Raw genomic sequence first — 22,205 nt, forward strand, 5'->3', positions numbered from 1 at the left:
TCTGGGAGTATGTCTACACTACAAAGTTAGTTCGAACTAACGGACGTTAGTTCGAACTAACTTTCATAGGCGCTACACTAGCGCTCCGTTAGTTCGAATTTAATTCGAACTAATGGAGCGCTTAGTTCGAACTAGGTAATTCTCATTCCATGAGGATTAAGCCTAGTTCGAACTAGCTAGTTCGAATTAAGGGATGTGTAGCCCCTTAATTCGAACTAGTGGGAGGCTAGCCCTCCCCAGGTTTCCCTGGTGGCCACTCTGGCCAACACCAGGGAAACTCGTCTGCCCCCCCTCCCGGCCCCGGACCCCTTAAAGGGGCACGGGCTGGCTACGGTGCCCGTGCCAGGTGCAAGCCTGCCAGCACCCAGCCAGCAGACCCTGCACCTGGCACGGATCGAGCCACCCACCCGATGCCCCCCAGCCCTCCCCCTCTTCCCGGGACCAGGCTGGCAGCTCCCGGGAGCTTGCCCGGTACCGCAAGAGGCGGGCACCCTCCTGGGCTAGTGCGGACATCATGGACCTCGTCCACGATCTCCGCACTAGGCACAGGAAAGTGGCCGGCTTGGGCAGGATAGCTGCCAGCCTGGCCACCCAGGAGCAGGTGTGCATGAAAATCAAGGGGGTCCACTGAGACCCCCGACCCTGTGCCCTGAGCTTACAATGGCCGTCCTGGGTCAGGCCAAAGGTCCATCTAGCCCAGTAGCCTGTCTGCCGACAGCGGCCAACCCTAGGGACCCTGGAGGGGATGGACCGAAGACAGTGACCAAGCCATTTGTCTCGTGCCATCCCTCTCCAGCCTTCCACAAACCTTGGGCAGGGACACCACTCCTACCCCCTGGCTAATACCACTCCATGGACCCAACCTCCATGACTTGATCTCACTTCCCTTTAAACTCTGTTCCAGTTCTAGCCTTCACAGCCTCCTGCAGCAAGGAGTTCCACACGTTGACTCTTTGCTTTGTGAAGAAGAACTTTCTGTTTCTAGTTTGAAGCCTGCTACCCATTCCTTTCCTTTGGTGTCCTCTAGTCCTCCTTTATGGGAACTAATGAAGAACTTTTCTGTATGCACCCTCTCCACCCAACTCCTGCTTTTAGAGACCTCTATCCTGTCCCCCCTCCGTCTCCTCTATTCTAAGCTGAAAAGTCCCAGTCTCTTTAGCCTCTCTTCATATGGGACCTGTTCCCAACCCCTGATCATTGTAGTTGCCCTCCCCTCTCCCAGCCTTTCTCTTCCCCTCTCCCACCTCCTTTTCCCAGTCTCCCCCAGTTTTGTTCAATAAAGACAGATTCCATTTTGGAAGACATGTTATCTTTATTTTGTACATCAAGAAGAGGGGCTAGGGAAGGGTAAGTGGAAGGAGGTGAGGGAAGAATGGGGCACGAGCCCCCGATGGGGAGGACTGGGCTGGCTCTGCGGGCTTCTGGGGGTGGAAGCTCTCCTGCAGCCCCCCAATTGCCCCCTCTCTCCAGATGACAGCCTGCGGCAAGTGCAGCCGGGCTGATGGCCGAGTGCTGTGATGTGCCCAGTGTGGGCACTCAGGGCACTCCAAGCCAGGGCTGCTTTGCAAGCAGGGCACCCCTGAGAACTGTCTGTCCGGGGTGGGGGTCGGGACCCTTTAAGCACAGCCCTCGGCTAGCCTGAGACAGCATTTCCACGCTCTAAGTCCTCCTCTGATGCCCTGCCGGCACTGCTTCCGGCCATCCTTAACCCCGCTTCAGGGTCCACTTAATGTGGACGCGCTAGTTCGAATTAGCAAAACGCTAATTTGAACTAGTTTTTAGTTCTAGCTGCGTTAGTTCGAATTAGCTTAGTTCAAATTAACTAATTCGAACTAAGTTAGTTCGAATTAGCGCTGTAGTGTAGACATACCCTGAGAGAGAGAGAGATGGTTGTAGTATCTGAGAGAGAGAGAGAGAGAGAGAGAGATGATTGTAGTATCTCTGTGTAACTAAAATGTAAATTAAATTATGTACCCACTCTCCCCCAACCCAAAAATCTGTCCCTGGATACCCTGTCCATTCCATTGCTGTTGAACTTGTGATTTAAACTTGCTCACAAACATTCGTTTAATAAACTTTGCCAGTCTCTAGCAGAGTAACATTCAGCCCATGATCTCTGTGGTTATGATTTTCTAATACTGTTATTTTGGCTTAGGGGCTGACTTGGGTCAGAGTGATTCAGCACTGCTGGAAGCCAGGCAGAGTCCCCCAACTCTCTATAGCAGGGGTGGCTAAACCACAGTTCATGAGTCTCATGCACCTCTTTTACAGTTACAGTGAGACTTGAGGAGCCTCCATGCCTTCCCATTCTCTGCCTACTAGACTGGTGAGGAGGTGTGAGGAGTCATGGCCCCCCTTACACTGAGCAGACTCTCTCTGCAGCTCCCAAGAATTAGCTCCTCATGGAGAGGCAGCGACAGAGTGCTGGGAGCTGCAGGGAGGGGCTGTTGCCTTAGATCTACAGGGAGAGCCAGCTGCAAAAGCAGCAGCTCTCTCTGCAGCTCACAGCCGTTTGCCCTGGCTCTCCTGATGGCCACAGCTTGCACGCTCTAGCAGCTGCCATGCAGGGAGAGGGCCTAGCAGCATCATGTGACCAAACAGGGCCAGCAAACCCTGGTAGAAATCTGGGGGCAGGGGGGGGACATGACCTCATGTTACCTCATGTTGCCTTTGGCTTCTGCCTAGTGGGAAGGAGAGCCTAGGGGTCCGCTCCAATAGCTACAGGCAGGTACATATAAATTAGAATTGTGTGCATACATGGAAATGTACATTTACTGTGCAAGTTGTCATTTTTTAAAGTGAAATCAATGCTCATTGCAAACTATGGTCTTATTTCATATTAGGTCTTCTACAGTTACAACTTCCTGTGAAAATGGACGTGCAACTGTTGTGGTGATGAGGTGTAATCCCACCAAGCCAGGCCAAGGCGATATTTCAGTTCCCAGGTATTGAACTGAGAGTATTACAGTAGTGCCCGGTCCTCTTAACCCATCCTTGGTAAAACTCTTTTAGTTGCCTTATATTAGCAGGTAGTGAGAAGAGAGTGTCCAAAAGATCTCACACATTTCTTCCAGGTGAGTACCAGGCCACTGTGATCCATGCATACATCACCTCCAGGTAAACTGCTGGCAGCATATTCTAGCTATTGCTGGCTATGATACCCATGATTGTAGATTCCATACCCGCTCTTAGGCAATAAAGCCCGGAAAAAGTGTATGATAGGGGGTTTATTTAACCTCTCTATTTTGCACTTGTGCATCCTCTACTACAGTGGTGGGCAATCCATGGTCCAGCGAGGTTCTATGCCCATGAGACATTTTGTTTACTGTTGCCCATGCCAGATTCCCCTGGTTTCCGTCTGCATAGTGACATGCACATGAAGCAAAGGCACGTGAAGTGAAGTGCATGCACACAACATTGAGTGTACGTGCCGTGCGCTCCCTCTGCTTCCAACCAAAAAGCTGCTACAATTCAGTTGGCCCCCTCACTATCCTAGGTTGTCCAGGGCTGCTCTACTAGAATACTGTGTCCAGTTCTCGTATGGTGATAAATTGGAGAGGGTTCAGGGAAGAGACATGAGAATGATTAAAGGATTGGAAAACCTGCCTTATAGTGACAGTATCCTGGAGCTCAGTCTGTTTAATTTAACAAAGAGAAGGCCTTATACTCTCTGAATCAGTGCCAATACTTTGTATGTGCCACTGACTCCCAATCATGTATCCTTTTGTGCTTGGTGCGGTACAAAGAAACAGTAGCTGTCCCCAAAAGCTTACAGTCCAAGATAAGACAAGAGGCAACCGATAGGGCAGTACAAGGAAACCATGAGGCCATGCTGGTCAGCATGACATACAGTCAATTCAGCATGACTGCAGACCAATTGTTGTCAAATGTTTTGTAGGCATCACAGCAAAGGACAGTTTTAAGGAGAGTTTTAAGGCCTGGGGGGTGAGGCTTGTGCAATAGCATGGAGGTCAACCCAGGCATGGGGCCACAGGTCAGTCCAACCTGAGTTCCATTCACTTGGGTTATAAACAAGCCCATACAAAGTTTTTTTTTTAATCTAAGTGCCCCCTTTGTTCCAGGGCCTTGTTTATTAATCACAGCCATAAGCATAAATAGGCTCTTACTCGGAAACACTTAGGCCATGCGCTCCCTCAGGCATCCTCCTTCATGGCAAAACAGCAGTGGGTTCAAAACTACTGCAGATTTAGATTAAATCTGAGGAAAGACTTCCTAATTGTCAGAACAGTAGGACAATGGAGCAGATGCCCAGATAGGTTATGGCAGCTCCATCATTGGAAGATTTCAGCAAGAGGCTGACCATGGATTCCCAAACTGGGGGGGCGTGCAGAAATTCCAGAGGGCGCATGGCCTCCCCTCTAAGTTCTGCTGTTTTTCAGCCGGGTCCATTCCTTTTTTTTTTTTTTTTTTTTTTTTTTTTTTTTTTTTGTTCAACAAGTTTGGCTGCTGGGGGTAACGGAGGGCCATGAGGGTTTCTCAAAAATCAAAAAGGGGGATTGATGCTGAAAAGTTTGGGAACCACTGGTCTAGACACAACAAAGCCTGCCTCTTGGCAGGGGTTTAGCCTTGGTGACCCGAGCGGTCACCCTTCTAACCCTGTGATTTTTCCCTGCAGGAGAAATGGTCTCTGTTTCTGAATGATGGCTTTGGATTACTCCTCTTCAGATTTTCCTTAAGCAGGAGTCCCTAGCTCTCTGGAATGGGGTTGTATTAATTAATCCCTCAGGGTATGTCTATACTGCCACCCTAGTTCGAACTAGGGTGGCTAATGTAGGCATTCGAAGTTGCAAATGAAGCCCGGGATTTAAATATCCCAGGCTTCATTTGCATCTTGCCGGGCGCCGCCATTTTTAAATCCCCGTTAGTGTGGACTCCGTGACCGCGGCGACACGCGGCATGGAGTAGGTAGTTCGAATTAGGCTCCCTAATTCGAACTACTGGTACACCTCATACCGGTAGTTCGAATTAGAGAGCCTAATTCGAACTACCTACTCCGTGCCGCGTGTCGCCGCGGGCACGGAGTCCGCACTAACGGGGATTTAAAAATGGCGGCGCCCGGTAAGATGCAAATGAAGCCCGGGATATTTAAATTTGCAACTTCGAATGCCTACATTAGCCACCCTAGTTTGAACTAGGGTGGCAGTGTAGACATACCCTCACTCTCTCCTTAAACGGTCTCCCACTCTCCTTCTGGAGCTGGGTTCTGTTGGTCAGATCATCTTGTCCTTCTTAAGCAAAGATCCTCAGCCCTCCTTCCTGGAACTGAGTGGTGCACTAACCCGCTATAAGGCTTTTACAGCTTCTTTCTCAGCAGATCCCTTGGCCTTAGGCTGCTCAGCAGGCCAGCTTTTACCTACTGGCAGTTCCTTGCATTTTCCTGGTCCTGAGAGAGAGGATGTTGCATTTATGTTGGACTCTGTCTCTCAGCTCATCCCCAACTGTTTGGGGGAGAGGAGAGCTTTGCCCACCCCCTCTACCATTCTCCTGGTCCTGGGCCTGTTAAAGAAACAGTAACAGGATTTCTCCCCAAACACTTCTTTCTCCCAGGTCTGCTTCCTCACTCCTCAGGAGCTCCCAGGCCCTTGCATATATAATGATCAGAGATCAAAAAGTTCTGTTCACCTTCAGGCAAAATGCAAAGCTCATATGTAATAAGAACATAAGAAGGGCCAGACTAGGTCAGACCAAAAGACCATCTAGCATAGTATCCTGTCTTCCAACAGTGGCCAATGCCAGATGCCCCAGAGGGAATAAACAGAACAGGAAATCATCAAGAAATCTATCTCCTGTCACCCATTCCCAGCCTCTGATAGAGGCTAGGGGCACCATTCCTGGCCATTCTAGCTAACAGCCATTGATGGACCTAACCTCCATGAATTTATCTAGTTTTTTCTTGAACCCTGTTAATATCTTGGTCTTCACAACCTCCTTTGGCAAGGGGTTCCGTAGGCCAACCGTGCGCTGTGTGAAGAAAAACTTCCTTTTGTTTGTTTTGAACCCGCTACCTGTAGTGGATTGGACTCACTGCTGCAGCGCCTTCTGCCAGTCAGTCTGGGAATTAGCTCTGTGCAGCTTGAGTGCACAGCCTTGGCTCGTGTCTTGCCCTTTGTTCATGTCCCTACTTCCACCCTCTGGTTCCGGAGCTGCGTCACTCCTTGGACCGCAGTGTCTGCTTCAGGACACAGCCTCCAGCAGTGCCCACCACTCCATTCTCTCCCCTTCTGGGAGTACCAGCAGCTCAGTCCGGCCCTGCGCTACAGTGGTGAACTGCAGTCTCAAATCTATCCCCTCCCTCAGGGACAAGCTGCAGTCCTTTGCTTGGTCACTCTCTTCAGCGGCTAGTGGGGGAAAAAGCAGTGGTACAGGCCTGCCCATTACTCTGGGTCCCAGGACCAGAACCCTTGAGTGGCAGCCTCTTACTGCCCTCCTCTGTGCCCCTTTACTACCTGCCTTCCCTGTGCCACTTCCCTGTAGCCCTGAACTCACTCCACCCTTATGTCAAGGCCTTCTGTCTGGCAGTGGCCAGAGCTCTCGCTGCACTGTTGCCCTGCCCAACACTGCTCTGTTCAGAGTGCTTCCCTCAGCAGCTAGTCCTACTCGTTTCTCAGGGAGAGACTCATCTCTGCTCTGCTGAGCTGCCTTTTATAGCAGGGTTGCCCCAGCAAGCTGTCTTCGGATTGGCTCCTAATAAGCCTATCCCTGATTGGCTGGGTTATGTGCAGTCTAGTCTTCTTTAACCCCTCTAGTCTCTAGTCTCCTTTAACCCCTCTCAGCTGGACCACTACATTGTATGTTTGTACAGGCCATCTCCTCAATTTATGGAAGAAAAGAAGATGATGATGATGAAGAAGATAGGAAGGATGATGCAGAGCTTGGGGTACTAGCTTGGAATTCAGGAGACCTTAGTTCCATTGCCACTTCCTGGACACTACAGTACAAATAAATGATGGTCACATAAACACCACCCTATACTGGAAACCTACTGACCTTTATTCTTACCTACATACCTCTAGCTTCCATCCAGGACACATCACACAATCCACTGTATACAGCCAAGCCTTAAGATACAACTGTATGTGCTCCAGTCCCTCAGACAGAGACCAACACCTACAGGGCTTATATCATATATTCTTAAAACTTAAATACCCACTTGAGAAAATGAAGAAACAGATTGATAGAGCTAGACGAGTACCCTGAAGTCACCTGCTTCATGACAAGCCCAACAAGGTAAATCACAGAACACCACTGATTATTACCTACAGCCCCAAGCTAAAACTCATCCAGTGCATCATTGACAAACTACAGGCAGTCCCCGGGTTACGTACAAGATAGGGACTGTAGGTTTGTTCTTAAGTTGAATTTGTATGTAAGTCGGAACTGGTACATATTGTAGGGGAAACTCTAGCCAAACATTTTTTTTAGTTTTGGATAGCATAGGGAAAGGTTAACTCCCCTCTAATGTTTGTTTTGCTGTCTGTTCCCCTGTTCAGAAGATTTCCCTGTGACAAACTCAGGACTAAAGGAGTAACTCATCAAATACCAAACAGCTCTGCACCATGCTTTGAGCTAATAGCTTTATTTCCACACACCACCCAGGGTTCTAGGAGGAGGGTCCTTTTTTTGCTAACACAATGAGGCCAGCACTTTGTTTGTTTTGGTGGAGTCTTTGTTTGCCCAGGGAGCCCAGCATGTATAGGGGGAGGAGGGGCGGAGAGGCTGCTTTTGTCTGCTGTTCCGCAGCCTGTTGCTCAGGGGAGGGGGCAGCCTGTTGCTGGCAGGGGGGGAGGGGGGAGGCGTGCAGGATGCGAGGCCGCGGGGGGGGGGGGGGCAGCAGGCGTGGGGAGGCACTTTTCCTCTGCCCGGCAGCTCTGCGGGATCTCTGTCCCTGTGGCCAGCTGCTGCAGGCAGAGGCCAGTTGGAGCCGGCCGAAGAGGAGGAGGAGGTGGATTCTAGGACCCAGGTGAGCGAGCCCCGGGGACGCTGCTGCGCTCCGGGAGCCGGCATGTATAGAGGGGAGGAGGGGCAGAGAGGCTGCTTTTGTCTGTTCGGCAGCCTGTTGCTCAGGGGAGGGGGCAGCCTGTTGCTGGCAGGGGGGTGGGGGGGGGCAGCGGGCGTGGGGAGGCACTTTTCCTCTGCCCGGCAGCTCTGCGGGACCCCAGTCGGAGCCGGCCCGAGGAGGAGGAGGATCCTAGGACCCAGGTGAGCGAGCCCCGGGAATGCTGCTGCGCATGTGCGGGAGTTGCCTCACCCCGTTCGTATCTAGGGATCCGACGTAAGTCGGATCCACGTAAGTCGGGGACTGCCTGTACATACAATCCTGGAAAAAGATCCCTCATGCTCACAGACTCTAGGAGACAGGTTGGTCTTAGCCTACAGGCAGCCCCCCCAACCTAAAACAAATAACTCATCATCAGCCACACATCATACCACAGAAACACATACTCAGGAACCTATCCCTGCGACAAACCCCATTGTCAACTCTGTCCACATATCTATACAAGTGACACCATCACAGAACCTAACCACAGAAGTCACAAGATCAGGGGCTCATACAACTGCATATCCACTAATGTGATCTATGACATCAAGTGCCATCAATGTATGTTGGGCAAACCAGACAGTCTCTATGCCAAAGGATAAAACAAAACAAATCAGATATCAGGAATGGTAACACGCATAAACCTGTAGGGGAACACTTTAACCTCCCTGGGCATTCAGTGATGGATTTTAAAGTAGCCAGCCTTCTACAGAAGAATTTTGAAAATTGGTTACAAAGAGAGACATCTGAACTGGAATTCATTTGCAAATTCAACACTATCAATTTAGGATTAAATAAGCATCTCCACTGATTGATGCATTACAAAGGCAATTTCCCCTCTCTGTATATTCACCTCTCCACACCAATGCTGTGAATGAGCACTTCTACCTTGACTTGACTAGCTTCCTTAATACAAGAAACTTCTTCCTTATATATACTCCTGCTTCTGTAACTTCCATTCCAATTCATCTGAGGAAGTGGGTTTTACTCACAAAAGTTTAGCCCTAGTAAATCTGTTAGTTTCTAAGGTGCCACAGGACTCCTCATTACTTTGTCATGGTCTTCCTGTGTGACTTAGCCTCTGTGTGTCTCAGTTCCCCAGCTATACAATGTGGCACTTTTCTAACTCACACGGGTGTTGAGAAGATAAATACATTAAAGATAGCGAGGTGCTCAGATGTATGATTCCCCTCACCTGGGACTGACTGAAGAAGATCGTAATCCAATAACAGTCCAAGCAGAGTATTTAGTATCAAAGTAAATGTCTGTACCTGTAACAAAATGTCTACATAAGCAATGCCTTCATTGTAGTTTCTTGTTGGGTTAGCCAGGGTGTGAGATGAAAGGAACATGGGAAACAGGCCTACCAGTGCTCCTGAGAGATGAAGGTGGGGAGAGGCAGAGAGAGTCACATGCCCCTCTCTAGATGCCTGGCCGGGCACATTAACGGCACTGGTGAATGAAGCGTGGCAGTTCCTCTGGTGCAGCAGCAGCCCCTCCACGCAGCTGTGTCTCTTGGGGTCTGTGCAGCTCTGCCAGAGGACAGGGCTGGGGGAGGGGGCAGTACAGCCATGCGGTGCACCAGCGTGGCTGCTGGGGCCAGAGCTGGGAAGGAAAGAGGCGGTGAAGCCAGATCCTCTCCCCTTCTGGCCATGCAGTCTGGTGCAGCAGTGCAGAGGCTGCACTCTCCCAAGCAGCCTCTGGCTACACTGCCGGGGAGGGGACACTGCTGGCTGCATGGGACAGAGCCCCCCTCCCCTCCCCAGGTAACGTGGGATGGGGAAGGGATGGACAGGTAGAATGCAGGGCCCTGGGGTAGGGAGTCACATGGGGAGCTCACATGCCCTGTTTAGCTGATGCCCCCTTTGTTTTCCTTCCACGTGTTGCCCCTCATGATCCAGAGGCTGTGTTCTGAATTAGTTATATCAAGGCAAGTGAGGTTGGTTCTCTAGCTCTCTGGATTTTATTAATGCTAGGTCAGAAATGTGAGACCAGTTTCAGGGGGACATTACAGATCTCTCTTAAATCAGTTTTACTGTGGCGAGCCTGATCCAGATTTAATGAACCAATTGCATATTTTTCACTGTTGAATAGACCCAGTTACTGTCAACATTAGATCCAATCTACCTGCCGTTAACAACAACTGAGCAAGTGTCATGGAGGTGCAAATAGTGTTCTCTTCCACTAATTGATCATTAAATGGGGCTATTTAGACTTCTCAGGTTTGTGGAGAAGCTGTTACCTGTTCAGTAGGCTGGGAAACATCCTTCTGCTAATTAGCTATTATATAGTGTGTCTGCCACTTACAGAGGAAATCACCCAAAGCATCACAATTGCAGCAGCTGTAGGGGTGATGTGTGTGTGTGTGTGTGTGTGTGTGTGTGTGTGTGTGTGAGAGAGAGAGAGAGAGAGGGGGGGGGGTGTGGGGGGGCCCAAGGGGTCATCCAAATGCTGAGGGCAGGAGGGGCTAGCCGGAAGGAGGACTAGCAGGGGATGGGAGCTGGCCTTGCAGGAGGGTCCGGCCCCCTTGCACTTACTGGCAGCAGTGGGAGGAAGCAGAGCAAGGTGGCAGGACAGCCCCTGCACTCCCTGGCAGGAAGTGGAGCCACATGGCCAGGGGAGCAAAACAACTGGGGCTGCTTGGCTCCGTTTCCTCCACCCCAAATGCCATTGAGTATTTGGGGGTGGCAGACCTGTGCTAGTCCCCGGGGTACCTTGATTGGGGGAAGAGGTGGGGCGGGGGTAGAGCAGGGGGCAGAGCAAGAATCAGAGCAGGGGTGGTGTGGGGCAAGGGCAGGAAGAGGGCAGAGCAGAGATGGAGAGAGGTGAGGCCTCTAGCTGGATTTTCTATAGGAACTTTTCCATATACTAAAAGTGATAATTATAATAGGATTCATTTTTTTTCTCTTCTTAAGAATCCTGTAGTAATCTGGTAGTGTAGACCTGATCTAAGCATGGTTAACAATCCCCTTAGTGTACTGAAATAGCAACTACTTCCTTGCAGTCACTCAAGGCTCTTGTCCAGGAATGTTTCCCTATCAGTTCAGAGCATATAGAAAGAGCATCTGTAATTACAGTAATAAGAGTTTTTGCCTGAACATCTTGAATAAGAAAAAGAAATGGGCTTCTGGTTTTGCGGTGGCAGCAATGGTGGGGTTACCCACAACATTAATAGAAACCTGGGGTCCTGTTTCTCATTCACACAAATATCTGTAACTGCAGGGGAAATGCTAGATATTACTAGAAAAATAGATTGGGACAAAATCTCCCCCAATCGAGGTACCCCAGGGACTAGCACAGGTCTGCCACCCCTTTTTGCTGCCAGTGGGTTTTGCCAGAGATGAACTCTTCCCAAACATATTGCATTTTTTTCTAATAATTTATAGCATTTCTCCTATAATATAAATATATAATAATTTATAGCATTCCTCCAATAATAAACATATTGCATTTTTTTCTAATAATTTATAGCATTCCTCCTGATGAAATGCATCCCAGGATACTCAAGGAGCTGATAGAGGAGGTATCTGAGCCTTTAGCTATGATCTTTGAAAAATCATGGCAGACAGGGGAGATTCCAGAAGACTGGAAAAGGGCAAATATTGTGCCCATCTATAAAAAGGGGAATAAGAACAACCCAGGAAACTATAGACCGGTCAGTTTAACGTCTGTCCCAGGGAAGATAATGGAGCAGGTAATTAAGGAAATCAAATGCAAACACTTGGAAGGTAATAAAGTGATAGGGAATAGCCAGCATGGGTTTGTGAAGAACAAGTCATGCCAAACTAATCTGATAGCTTTCTTTGATAAGATAACGAGCCTTGTGGATAAGGGAGAAGCGGTGGATGTCATATACCTAGACTTTAGTAAGGCATTTGATACGGTCTCGCATGATATTCTTATTGATAAACTAGGCAAATATAACTTAGATAGGGCCACGATAAGGTGGGTGCATAATTGGCTGGATAACCGTAGTCAGAGAGTTGTTGTTAACGGTTCTAAATCCTGCTGGAAAGGGATAACAAGTGGAGTTCCTCAAGGGTCTGTTTTGGGACCCGTACTGTTCAATATCTTCATCAATGATGTAGATATTGGGATAGAGAGTACGCTTATTAAGTTTGCAGATGATACCAAACTGGGTGGGGTTGCAACTTCTTTGGAGGATAGGGACATAATTCAAAATGACCTTAGCAAGTTAGAGAAATGGTCAGAGGTAAACAGGATGAGGTTTAATAAAGAGAAATGCCAAGTGCTCCACTTAGGAAGGAACAATCAGTTCCATACATACAAGATGGGAAGCGACTGTCTAGGAAGGAGCATGGCAGAAAGGGATCTAGGGGTCATAGTGGACCACAAGTTGAATATGAGTCGTCAGTGTGATGCTGTTGCAAAAAAAGCAAATATGATTCTAGGTTGTATCAACAGGTGTGTTGTAAGCAAAACTCGTGAAGTCATTCTGCCGCTCTACTCTGCACTAGTTAGGCCTCAGCTGGAGTACTGTGTCCAGTTCTGGGCGCCACATTTCAAGAAAGATGTGGAGAAATTGGAAAGGGTACAGAGAAGAGCGACAAGAATGATTAAAGGTCTAGAGAACATGACCTATGAAGCCAGGCTTCATGAACTGGGCTTGTTTAGTTTGGAAAAAAGAAGATTAAGGGGGGACATGATAGCGGTTTTCAAATATCTAAAAGGGTGTCACAAGGAGGAAGGAGAAAATTTGTTCCTCTTGGTTTCTGAGGACAGCACAAGGAGTAATGGGCTGAAAGTGCAGCAGGGGAGGTTTAGATTGGACATTAGGAAAAAATTCCTAACTGTCAGGGTGGTCAAATATTGGAATAAATTGCCAAGGGAGGTGGTGGAATCTCCCTCTCTGGAGATATTTAAGAACAGGTTAGATAGACATCTGTCAGGGATGGTGTAGACGGAGCTTGCTCCTGCCTTGAGGGCGGGGGGCTGGACTCGATGACCTCTCGAGGTCCCTTCCAGTCCTATGATTCTATGATTCTATAATTCTAGACATTTGCCAGTGAAATGATTAGAGTTATATAAAGGATGAATACAGCCTGCTAAATTTTGTTTCTCAGCTTCCCTCACATACAAAATGTATTCTGCAAATGTATTCTGTATCTGAGTCACTAGAGCGGATATCTGTATTACCTTGCCACTTAGTGACAGATGTATAAATTATGTGGATGAAATATAGCTGTAATTTTGACAGTTTATGCAAATTCATTTGTCTTTACAGAACAGTGACATCTACATAAATTACAGACAGCTTTCATTTAGGTGAAGCAGGCAGAGAGACACAAAGTGAAAAATGCTCAAATCACAATTTTCAAAGGTGGATCCTGATTTAGGTTGGCTCAATTTTGGCATGTCCAACTTGAGACACTTCAAATCATTGACCACTTTTGAAAAATTGGCCTTTGGTGTATTACAGTACATGGCAATATAGCTCAATTCATAAAACATAATTGTTTAATTTCTATAATTCATTGATTGGACAACATCAGAAAGACACCCTTATGTACAAGGGAGATTTATAAAACACAGTTATGAAATCAGAAATTGATGTAACGTCATCTTAGAAAGTGCTTTTAAAGGATACTAGAACATATTTTCCGAGTTTAATATGGCTCAGATTTTCACCTCACATTGGTGCAAATCTGGATTAACTTCAGTGCCTTCATTGCCTGCTTCTAGTCTATAGAAGTTTATATCCTCTTTCTCCTTACTATAGTATCAGTTGTACCTGGACTTTTATTGCCAGAAATTTTGCAAGACTAACACTTTTTACACTTGAAGCAAGATATTTCACTGATTGAGAACTCTTTCCCTCAGCTTTTTTGGTTTATTTTGGAAATGTTGAATGAATTATTGAAATCACTGATTGAAAACTCTCTGGGTTTTTTTGGTTTATTTTGGAAAAGATAAATCAATGGATTTATCATAATTATTATTAGCAGTAGGCTGGAGGCTTAGAATCCAGACCAGTTCTCCCTTCTCTGGTATGCAACCTAACAAATTTTGCTTTTCTTCTAGCACATGCCCCGCTGGTACCTGTGATGGATGCATCTTCTACTTCTTGTGGGAAAGTGCAGAGGCTTGCCCTTTGTGCACAGAGCATGACTACCATGAGATTGAGGGAGCTTGCAAAAAAGGATTTCAGGTAGAGGGCTGATGCCTTTGAGTCAAATGAGACGAGCTGTGTGGGGTCGGGGGTGCTGTTAAATTGCCTGTATGAGAGCTACAGGGCTAGGTGGTGTCTGCACATCATGTAGTTGCACTGCTCCAAGAGCAGATCAGGGAAAGATTCACAATTCATTCCCTATACCTTCTGTACTCCTGGGAGAAGTTATCTGCCACTAGCCTTCCCCATTCCAGACCTGCTATGCTGACCCCCATGTCAGAGGCAAGTGGTGCCCATTCCCCCCTCTGTTCATCCCAATCTCTGCTAGCCTGTGTGAGGAGCGCACATTCTTTCTTCTGTCCCTGTGCCTGCAGCCATGACATGGGGGGAATGCAGTCAGTCTCATCCCAAAATTATTTCTACCTTTAAATCTCAGGTTACTAGGCCAAGACATTTTGGAGACATGGGCTATATTCTGCCCTTCACAAGAACTCATGTCTGTGCAGGAGCAAGGGGTTGGGGTGTTGGTGAGCCCGTTAAAATCCTTAATTATCAGGGCTGTCCCAAGCCCCTGTGTAGAGTGAAGTAGCTACCACACTGCTCTGTGAGTATGTCTACACTGCAATCGGAGGTGTGATTCCAGCTCTTGTAGGTATAGCTGCACTAGCTCTAGTAGCTCGCACATAAGACACAGCAGCATGGACTAGTCAGTTGGACCAGAATCCAGGGTACGAACCCTTCAGGGCCATTCCTAGACATGCATGAAATATGTGGCTGCATAGGGCACTTGAAAATGCAGGGCACCATGTGTTCTTGTATGCCTGAGGATATGCCTCTTGCTAGTTCTACTCTGGCTCCTCTCCACGGATGCTCTGTCCTGTTCATTGTCAGGGCTTCTCCCTGTCCCTTCTCCCCTTCCCCACATGGTCCTTTTTCTTGGCCAGCAGCAGCCAGCTAGTGATGCCTCCTTGCTTCCAGGCTGGTGGCAGAGAGGAGCCCCTAGTCTCTGCAGCTCCGCTCTGCTCCAGGGAAGCCCACAGGCCTCACTGGAAGTTACATGAGGGTAGAGTGAGAAAAGCAGGGGCGGGGTAGTAGGGAAGCCTTGAGCCCCAGGTCCCCAGCAGAAGCCACATGAGTGAGGAGAAGGAAGCCCCAGGTCCCTGGCAGAAACTGCATGGTGAAGGTGCTGCAGTTGTGTATGGCCCTGTAATTTGTAAGGATGGTCCTGGTACTCTTTCTGCAATGTGGGTTTGCATCATCTTCACTGCTATTTTTAGAGAGGAAGCTAGATTAGAACTACATAAGAACTAGCCTGGATATGCCAATCTGGGGTGCAATCACACCTCTGATTGCAATGTAGACATATGCTAAATTGCTTCACGGGGTAGGGTGCTGAATGTCACAGCCCAATTACACCACTCCCGCACTCAACATCTCTTGTTCAGTGCTGAATGAGGGGACTCCACAGGCAGAGACCTGGCAGAGATATCCTTGTGCCAGCAGGGAGTTCTCCCTGGCATTTACACCCAGTATACATCCTCCCAGTGCAGGGAGAAAAGGTGCAAAACCCAGTGGAGATTCTGTCCCTAATAGGTCAAAAATAGATTTTTTAAAAAGTAAATACCACATCACTTCTCTTATAATTTCACTATCTCAAAATGTCCATGAACATTCTCTACCTTCTCTTCACTTTTCTGTTTTCTCTCTCCTTTTGTTTTTTTAAGGAAACCTTGTATGTCTGGAATGAGCCAAAGCAGTGCATTAAAGGGATTCCCTTGCCTGAGAAAAGAGTCAACACCTGTGAAACTATGGACTTTTGGTTAAAAGTAGGAGCGGGTGTTGGTGCATTCACAGCTGTTCTGCTCGTAGCCTTAACCTGCTACTTCTGGAAGAAAAATCAGAAGTGAGTTTTGTGCATTTCAAGTGACATACCAAAATGAATCAAAAGCCTGATCCAGAGCTCTGTGAAGTCACTGGAAAGTCAAGTTGCAGTGAGAGAGGTCTAGGTTGGATATTAGGAAAAACTATTTCACTAGAAAGGTGATGAAGCACTGGAATGTGTGACCTAGGGAGGTGGTTGAATCTCCATCCCTAGAGGTTTTTAAGTCCGGTTTGATAAAACCCTGGCTGGGATGATTTAGTTGGGGGTGGTCCTGCTTTGGGCAGGGGATTGAACTCAATGACCTCCTGAGGTTTCTTTCAACCCTATGATTCTATGAAAGACTCCCGAAGATTCCACTGGGTTTGAATTCAAACCCTAATACAGTGTTGGAAATGCCATACCTGGTTACTTGAGTTGTCCACTTAGCCCAATTTCCTGTCTCCAATGGAGACCATAAAAGATGCTGCAGAGGAAGGTGCAAGATACCCCTGAGAAGTGTCCTCCTAACCCCTGACATAGGTTGGCTTAAGGTCAAAAAGCAATAGCGATTTGTTAAATTCATAGATATCAAAACCAAAATGGACCATTATGACCATGTAGTCTGACCTCTTGTATAATACAAGCCACAGAATTCTGCCCACTGATTCCTGAATCATGCTAATGGTTTCTGCTTTCTCTTGAGCATATATTTTCGAAAAAGTCTAAAAAAAAGTCTTTGATTTAAAAACTTCGTGGGACAGAATTTTTTCTGTTCTAGTCTGGAAAACAGGAAATGCTTTTATACTTCTGATTCTTAAAATACAACTTCTAATTCTCAAAGAACGCCTAACAAATAACCCTACAGAATAGCTGCAGATGCTGTTCTGACCACTTTACCTATTGCAGCTAGAGCACGAGGTATTAAAAAATAACTGTCCATGTTTGTACCTTTAGGTTGGAGTATAAATATTCCAAATTAGTGATGACAGCTAATTCAAAGGAGTGTGAGCTTCCAGCTGCTGACAGCTGTGCTATAATGGAAGGAGAAGATAATGAAGAGGAAATAGTATATTCAAATAAACAGTCATTGCTGGGAAAGCTCAAGTCCTTGGCCACAAAGGTGAGCATTAATATTATTATTTTTATGGACACTGATGTAGTACTGTTCGTTTAATGTGGCTAATTAGCTAATTTTATTATATAATTGTGTTATTGTGGTGGTTATGTTATTTCATATATAATCAATGTGTGATGAATAGATAGAAGTAGGAGAGGCTTATAAGAATATAAATCTGACATGTACCTAGGAGTGATACGTGTGCATTAGCAATACCAGTAATGTAAGGAAGCAATCTAAGGCCTACAGGCTAGAAGATTTCAGCTTAGCCACACTAGGACTCAGTCTTAAAAGGAGACTTGACACAAATGGGTGACCTAAGAATGACTTTTTGGCAGTAAGGTTTCAAGATTACTGTTAAGAATGTGCTAATAGGTGATGCTCTGGAAAAAGAGACCTCAACATGTCCATCTGGAGCACAAGGTACCTGATCGCAGGTCACTATGGAGACAGATTTGCATACATAAATGCTAATTAGAATAAGGCAGCTAAAAGAACAACCTGTGAAAAGCAGGAAACCCCAAAGCCGATGAGGTGTGGAAGAACAGAAAAGGAAAAGGAAGTTGGAACCTTCATGCATATGCATTAAGTGTTAGGTTTGGTCAGAACATCAAGATAACAGGGGGTGCCTTGAATGGATTGGTGGGAAGACCCTACGGGAAGACGGCTTTGTGACAACCCCAAGAGGAACCACTCCTCTTCTATTGATTACTGCTTGTTACAAGATCCATCAAACTCTGATCTCTTTGAGTATGTGAGTATGAACATAGCATTAGAGAGTTCATGAGATCCCTTAGAATAGCAGTTCCCAACTGCTGGTCTGCAGCAGTTTCAGCACCCAGCTGACGGGGCTGAGTGGAGGGCGGCTGCGGTGCTTGGCTGGGACCAAGTGCCACGTGGAGAGTGGCTGTGGTGCTTGACTGGGGCCAAGCGCCGCGTGAAGGGCGGCCACCCCGGCCACCTGGGAACAGCAGTGGGGAAGGGAGGACACTGGCAGCTCCTCCAGTGCCTGTAATGCTCCCAGCCCTATCCCACAGCGCAGGGAGCCTGAGCAGATGCAGCTCTCTGCAAGGTCAGGGGGCAGGGCTGGGGATTCTGCTCCTTTTCCTGCTGCAGTTCTCAGGATCCAGGAACCAGAGCAGGGAAAGGAGCAGAACGTGGGGACACTGGGTGGTCCCAGGCCTGCAGCTCCTCCGGCATTGCCACCCCGCCCCCCAACCCCACCCCTCCACCCTGTCTCCTGGCGGGGCTGGCTGCTGTACAGACAGAGGAGACCCTATGTGGAAGGGCTGGGTACTGTCAGCATGGACCATCCAGCAGCATACATTCGGCTGCCTCTCTTCCTGGTACACTATGCCAGCTATAAATATCATGCTGGTTCAGCATTATGTACTGTACCACCAACTTTGCCCTGATGGTTAGGGGGTTATCTTTCTAGTAATAGCCACACACAATTGTAAGCTGATATGCAGCAGAACTGAGAAATTGTCTGTTTATCTCATCGGAGGAAATGCTTTTAGCAGAGATAAGCCAAACAGGCAGGAAGGTAAGGAAGTATAGTACTTAGACTTAGAAGAATGTGATTTTTATTAATAAATGTTGATAAACCTCAAGTTCATTATTCACACACAAATGAACAAAAATATTTCCAATGATTGGACTGGAATGTAGAGATCGGCAAAGTAAGACAAATACTACTTGACAGCTTATTAGAGTTGGATTTATGGATATTCACTTAGAATATTTTGCCCCCACATGATGTTAACAATTTGTGTTTTAATGGTTATAAAGCTTTAGCTTTTTGAATCTCAGTGCCTACCGTCAGTAAATTATTGTCCGACTCTTCCCATTGTCTGATCCCCAGATTTCCTGCATCTGTGAACATTTAAATCAATAAGAATAAAAAATTGCTTAAAATGATAATTTTTCACAGCCATGGACATTTAAATTAATAAAAATAAAAAGGCCAAACACTGATGATATCAGTTGAAATGATAAAAAATGCAAATTAAATCATATTAAAGACGTAGTAACTTTATAACAACAGATCACCTAGAAGAGTCATGGTTGCCACTATGCCGCACACCATGGTGTTCAAGGGACCAGACAGATGTGGTAGAGGGCTACTTGTCCATTCTCTGTTCCCCGCTTGCGTAATTGCTCAAGGAACAGAAATTCCATTTAGAAATCCATCAGGAACTAGTATCCAAAGTTCCTGGATTTCACCATTTGGATACAAAAGTATGCAATGGTGAAATGGCTCTTTTGAGTCTGTAGCTCATGCTACCTCCTTGTCATTTTCCATTTTAAAGGACTGTTCTCACGGGGGTCATTCTCTACTTCTTATGTCCTTGGCCCTTGCCTGCACTCCTTCCCACATGTCCTGTTCCTCAAGCTGCTCTTGGGGACCTGTTGGGGAAGTGGCAAGAACTACAACCAACTATATCTGGCTTGGGAGGGGAGGCTCCAAGCTTCCCCCTCGGCTGGGGGCTGGGAGCAGTACAGTCTAGTCTGAATCTGCAGAAGCGGCGAGGAGTCCTCTGGCACCTTATAGACTAACCAAAGTGTTGGAGCATAAGCTTTCGTGGGCAAAGACCCACTTCGTCAGATGCATGTCTGACAAAAGGAGCGGCTGCCCCTGCAAGCCCGTTCTCCTCCTTCCCTGCTTGGCAGCAGCCTCCCCCTGGCCTCCAGCTGCTCCCAGCCAGCGTGCACACGCATTATTATTATGCATTATTATGCATAATTAAGTGCATAGAAAAATATTAATGTGCTGAATGTGTCAACACTGTCAGACCTGTTAACCACTTCCTCTTTAATTCTGGTGCAGTTGAGGCCAAAGGTGTGGACTGGAGAATACCCTTTAGCAAGTATTAGCAACTATTTTATTGTTTTTTTAAAATGTGTGTGTGCAGCAGTTTTTCAAATTCTTTTTAACCATGTCCCCCCTCCTTTGATTTGCCTCATATGCCATGGGCTATGGTTACAATGACATGCATTGTATGCCTACAGATGCAATGTAAAATAACACATGGCCTCTTATAATCACCACAACGAATATGCAAATATACAAATACATTAATTACCATAATGAATGTGCAAATATTCCAGTGCTGGTCCACCAATAGTTTGAATGAGCTTGCTAGTCCGTGGTATAAAAAAGGCTGGGAACCACCACCTTAGAATTTATATCCGGGCTGGGCAAGAGCCTGTCAGCAGGCTGGATCTGGCCTGCCTAGGTTCTTTATCTGGCCCGTGTGGCAGTTCCCATCCCCGCCCCCTAACATGATGCGTGAGCCCTTTCAACTGCTTCTATTTAGCAGCTGCAGGGAAGGCACAAGCCCTTTAAATAGAAGCACTTTAAAGGGCTTTCGCCTCCCCAGCTCCTAGGCAACACGTTAGCGGCGGGGCCGGGAGCTGCGAGCCCTTTCAGCTGCTTCTATTTAAAGGGCTTGTGCCTTCCCCACGAGCTTCAATTAAGGCCTGGGGCGGGGGGAGCACATGAAGCTTCTCCGACCCACGGAGGTGGGTCCGACCCGCGGATGCCACGCTGCTTCCCCGCCCTCAGGCCAATTCGAGCCTGGGGGTGGAGGAGTGCGCGAAGCTTCCTTCCGCCCTTCCAGGAGCACGCGATGCTTTCAAGCGCCGTGCACTGCTCGCAGGACAGGGACAGAGCAGAGATGGCTTCGCACACTCCCCTGCCCCCAGGCCGTAATAGGCCTGGGGGCAGGGGAGCAGCAGGACCTCCGCAGGTTGGATCCACCCGCGTGGCAGGCCTGATCCGGCCCACGGAGGCCCTTTTGCCCACTCCTGCTCTATGGACACTAGTTTAACACAGAACTATTCATTCCATTTTAAATAGAGGCTACAATAACTAACTTGCAAACGCATACATCATAGATCCACAGGGCTCCATTAATGCCAATGGGACTGCTCACAACAGAAAATGCTGCAGGATTCTCTCTTCCCCAAAGAACTAATATCACGGATCTTCAGAGTATGGAGAACGACTGAAAAGAGTTTGTCTGATGAACACTTCTCCCTTCATGCTCACACAGGTCACCTCTCATCACTGATTGAACATCGTCCCAGGGGCTTCCATAGCAGCTTACATGGAAAATCAACATTATGAAAGTGTCAACTATCTAGTCAGCTCTCCATAGTTGATCTCCCAGTGCTCTGTGGACCACTGGAGGTCCACAGACCACAGTTTGGGAACCAATCTGTACATGCACATCTAATGGTTGGAGTTGCATTTATTGCCCTGAGAAATCCCATCTATAGCAAGGGAGAGCACAAAAGTAATCTGTAGTGTTTACAGACTAGGGCTCTAAATTAGATAAAGCCAAAAACAAACAACCCCGCCCTCCAAAATCACAAAAACAAAAAACAGAAGCCAAAGATGAGGGAGAGTTGGGAAATTCTAAGTGTTAAGCTATACAGATATCTTCTTCTTCTTCAAAGTGGATCAGCCCTTTGCTGAAAAATTGCATTTTTAACTGACAATTTTCATAAGCTTTTTGTTTTTAAAATTTTCCAGTTCTTCACCAAAACCCCAATTTTCAAATTTTCAGATTGATGGGCTTTTTGCCCTTCTTGTTTCAGATATTCCTTTTGGCCAGTGAATGAGACAGAATGAATGACATGGAGGGACATCTTCCCCCCCCCTTTTTTGTCCATTTTAAATTTTTTTCCATATGAAATTTTCCCATATCTTCAACTTTGGAAAAATTAGAAGGGCCAGATGAAAAAGTGGAGAAAGGACCCCACATTTGGATCTAATTCATTGTATTGTAGTGGTAAGAACAAAAACGAGGAGGGAAATATAGCATACTGAAAATTCAACAATTTCAAAAATGATTTTTTTTTTAAAGCAAAGTGTTCCTCCTTCCTCTGGCTCTCCCCCAAAAGTCCCCCTCTCCCCCATTTTGACCCTTGCAAAAAAAGAAAATGACTCAGAAGTGCTGATTTTGTGAAATCGATCAGCTCTCTCCTGCTGAGTGTAGAGAAAAATTTTGATCGCTTCTGTTGCTAACTG

General features: G+C 47.1%; 1 protein-coding gene across 2 annotated transcripts in view; it reads left to right on the forward strand.

Annotated features, from left to right (window-relative positions):
• The window catches only part of ELAPOR2 (endosome-lysosome associated apoptosis and autophagy regulator family member 2), a 156,801-nt gene that overhangs the window by 129,157 nt on the left and 5,439 nt on the right, over positions 1–22,205 (forward strand). For both annotated transcript variants that reach the window (XM_075926150.1, XM_075926158.1), the window contains exons 18-21: positions 2,844–2,945; positions 14,102–14,228; positions 15,914–16,092; positions 17,005–17,170. In XM_075926150.1, the coding sequence (XP_075782265.1) occupies positions 2,844–2,945; positions 14,102–14,228; positions 15,914–16,092; positions 17,005–17,170 (574 nt within the window). The remainder of the gene's footprint in view (positions 1–2,843; positions 2,946–14,101; positions 14,229–15,913; positions 16,093–17,004; positions 17,171–22,205) is intronic.

This window comes from Pelodiscus sinensis, chromosome 1, assembly GCF_049634645.1.
Source record: "Pelodiscus sinensis isolate JC-2024 chromosome 1, ASM4963464v1, whole genome shotgun sequence".
NCBI classification, from domain to species: domain Eukaryota; kingdom Metazoa; phylum Chordata; order Testudines; family Trionychidae; genus Pelodiscus; species Pelodiscus sinensis.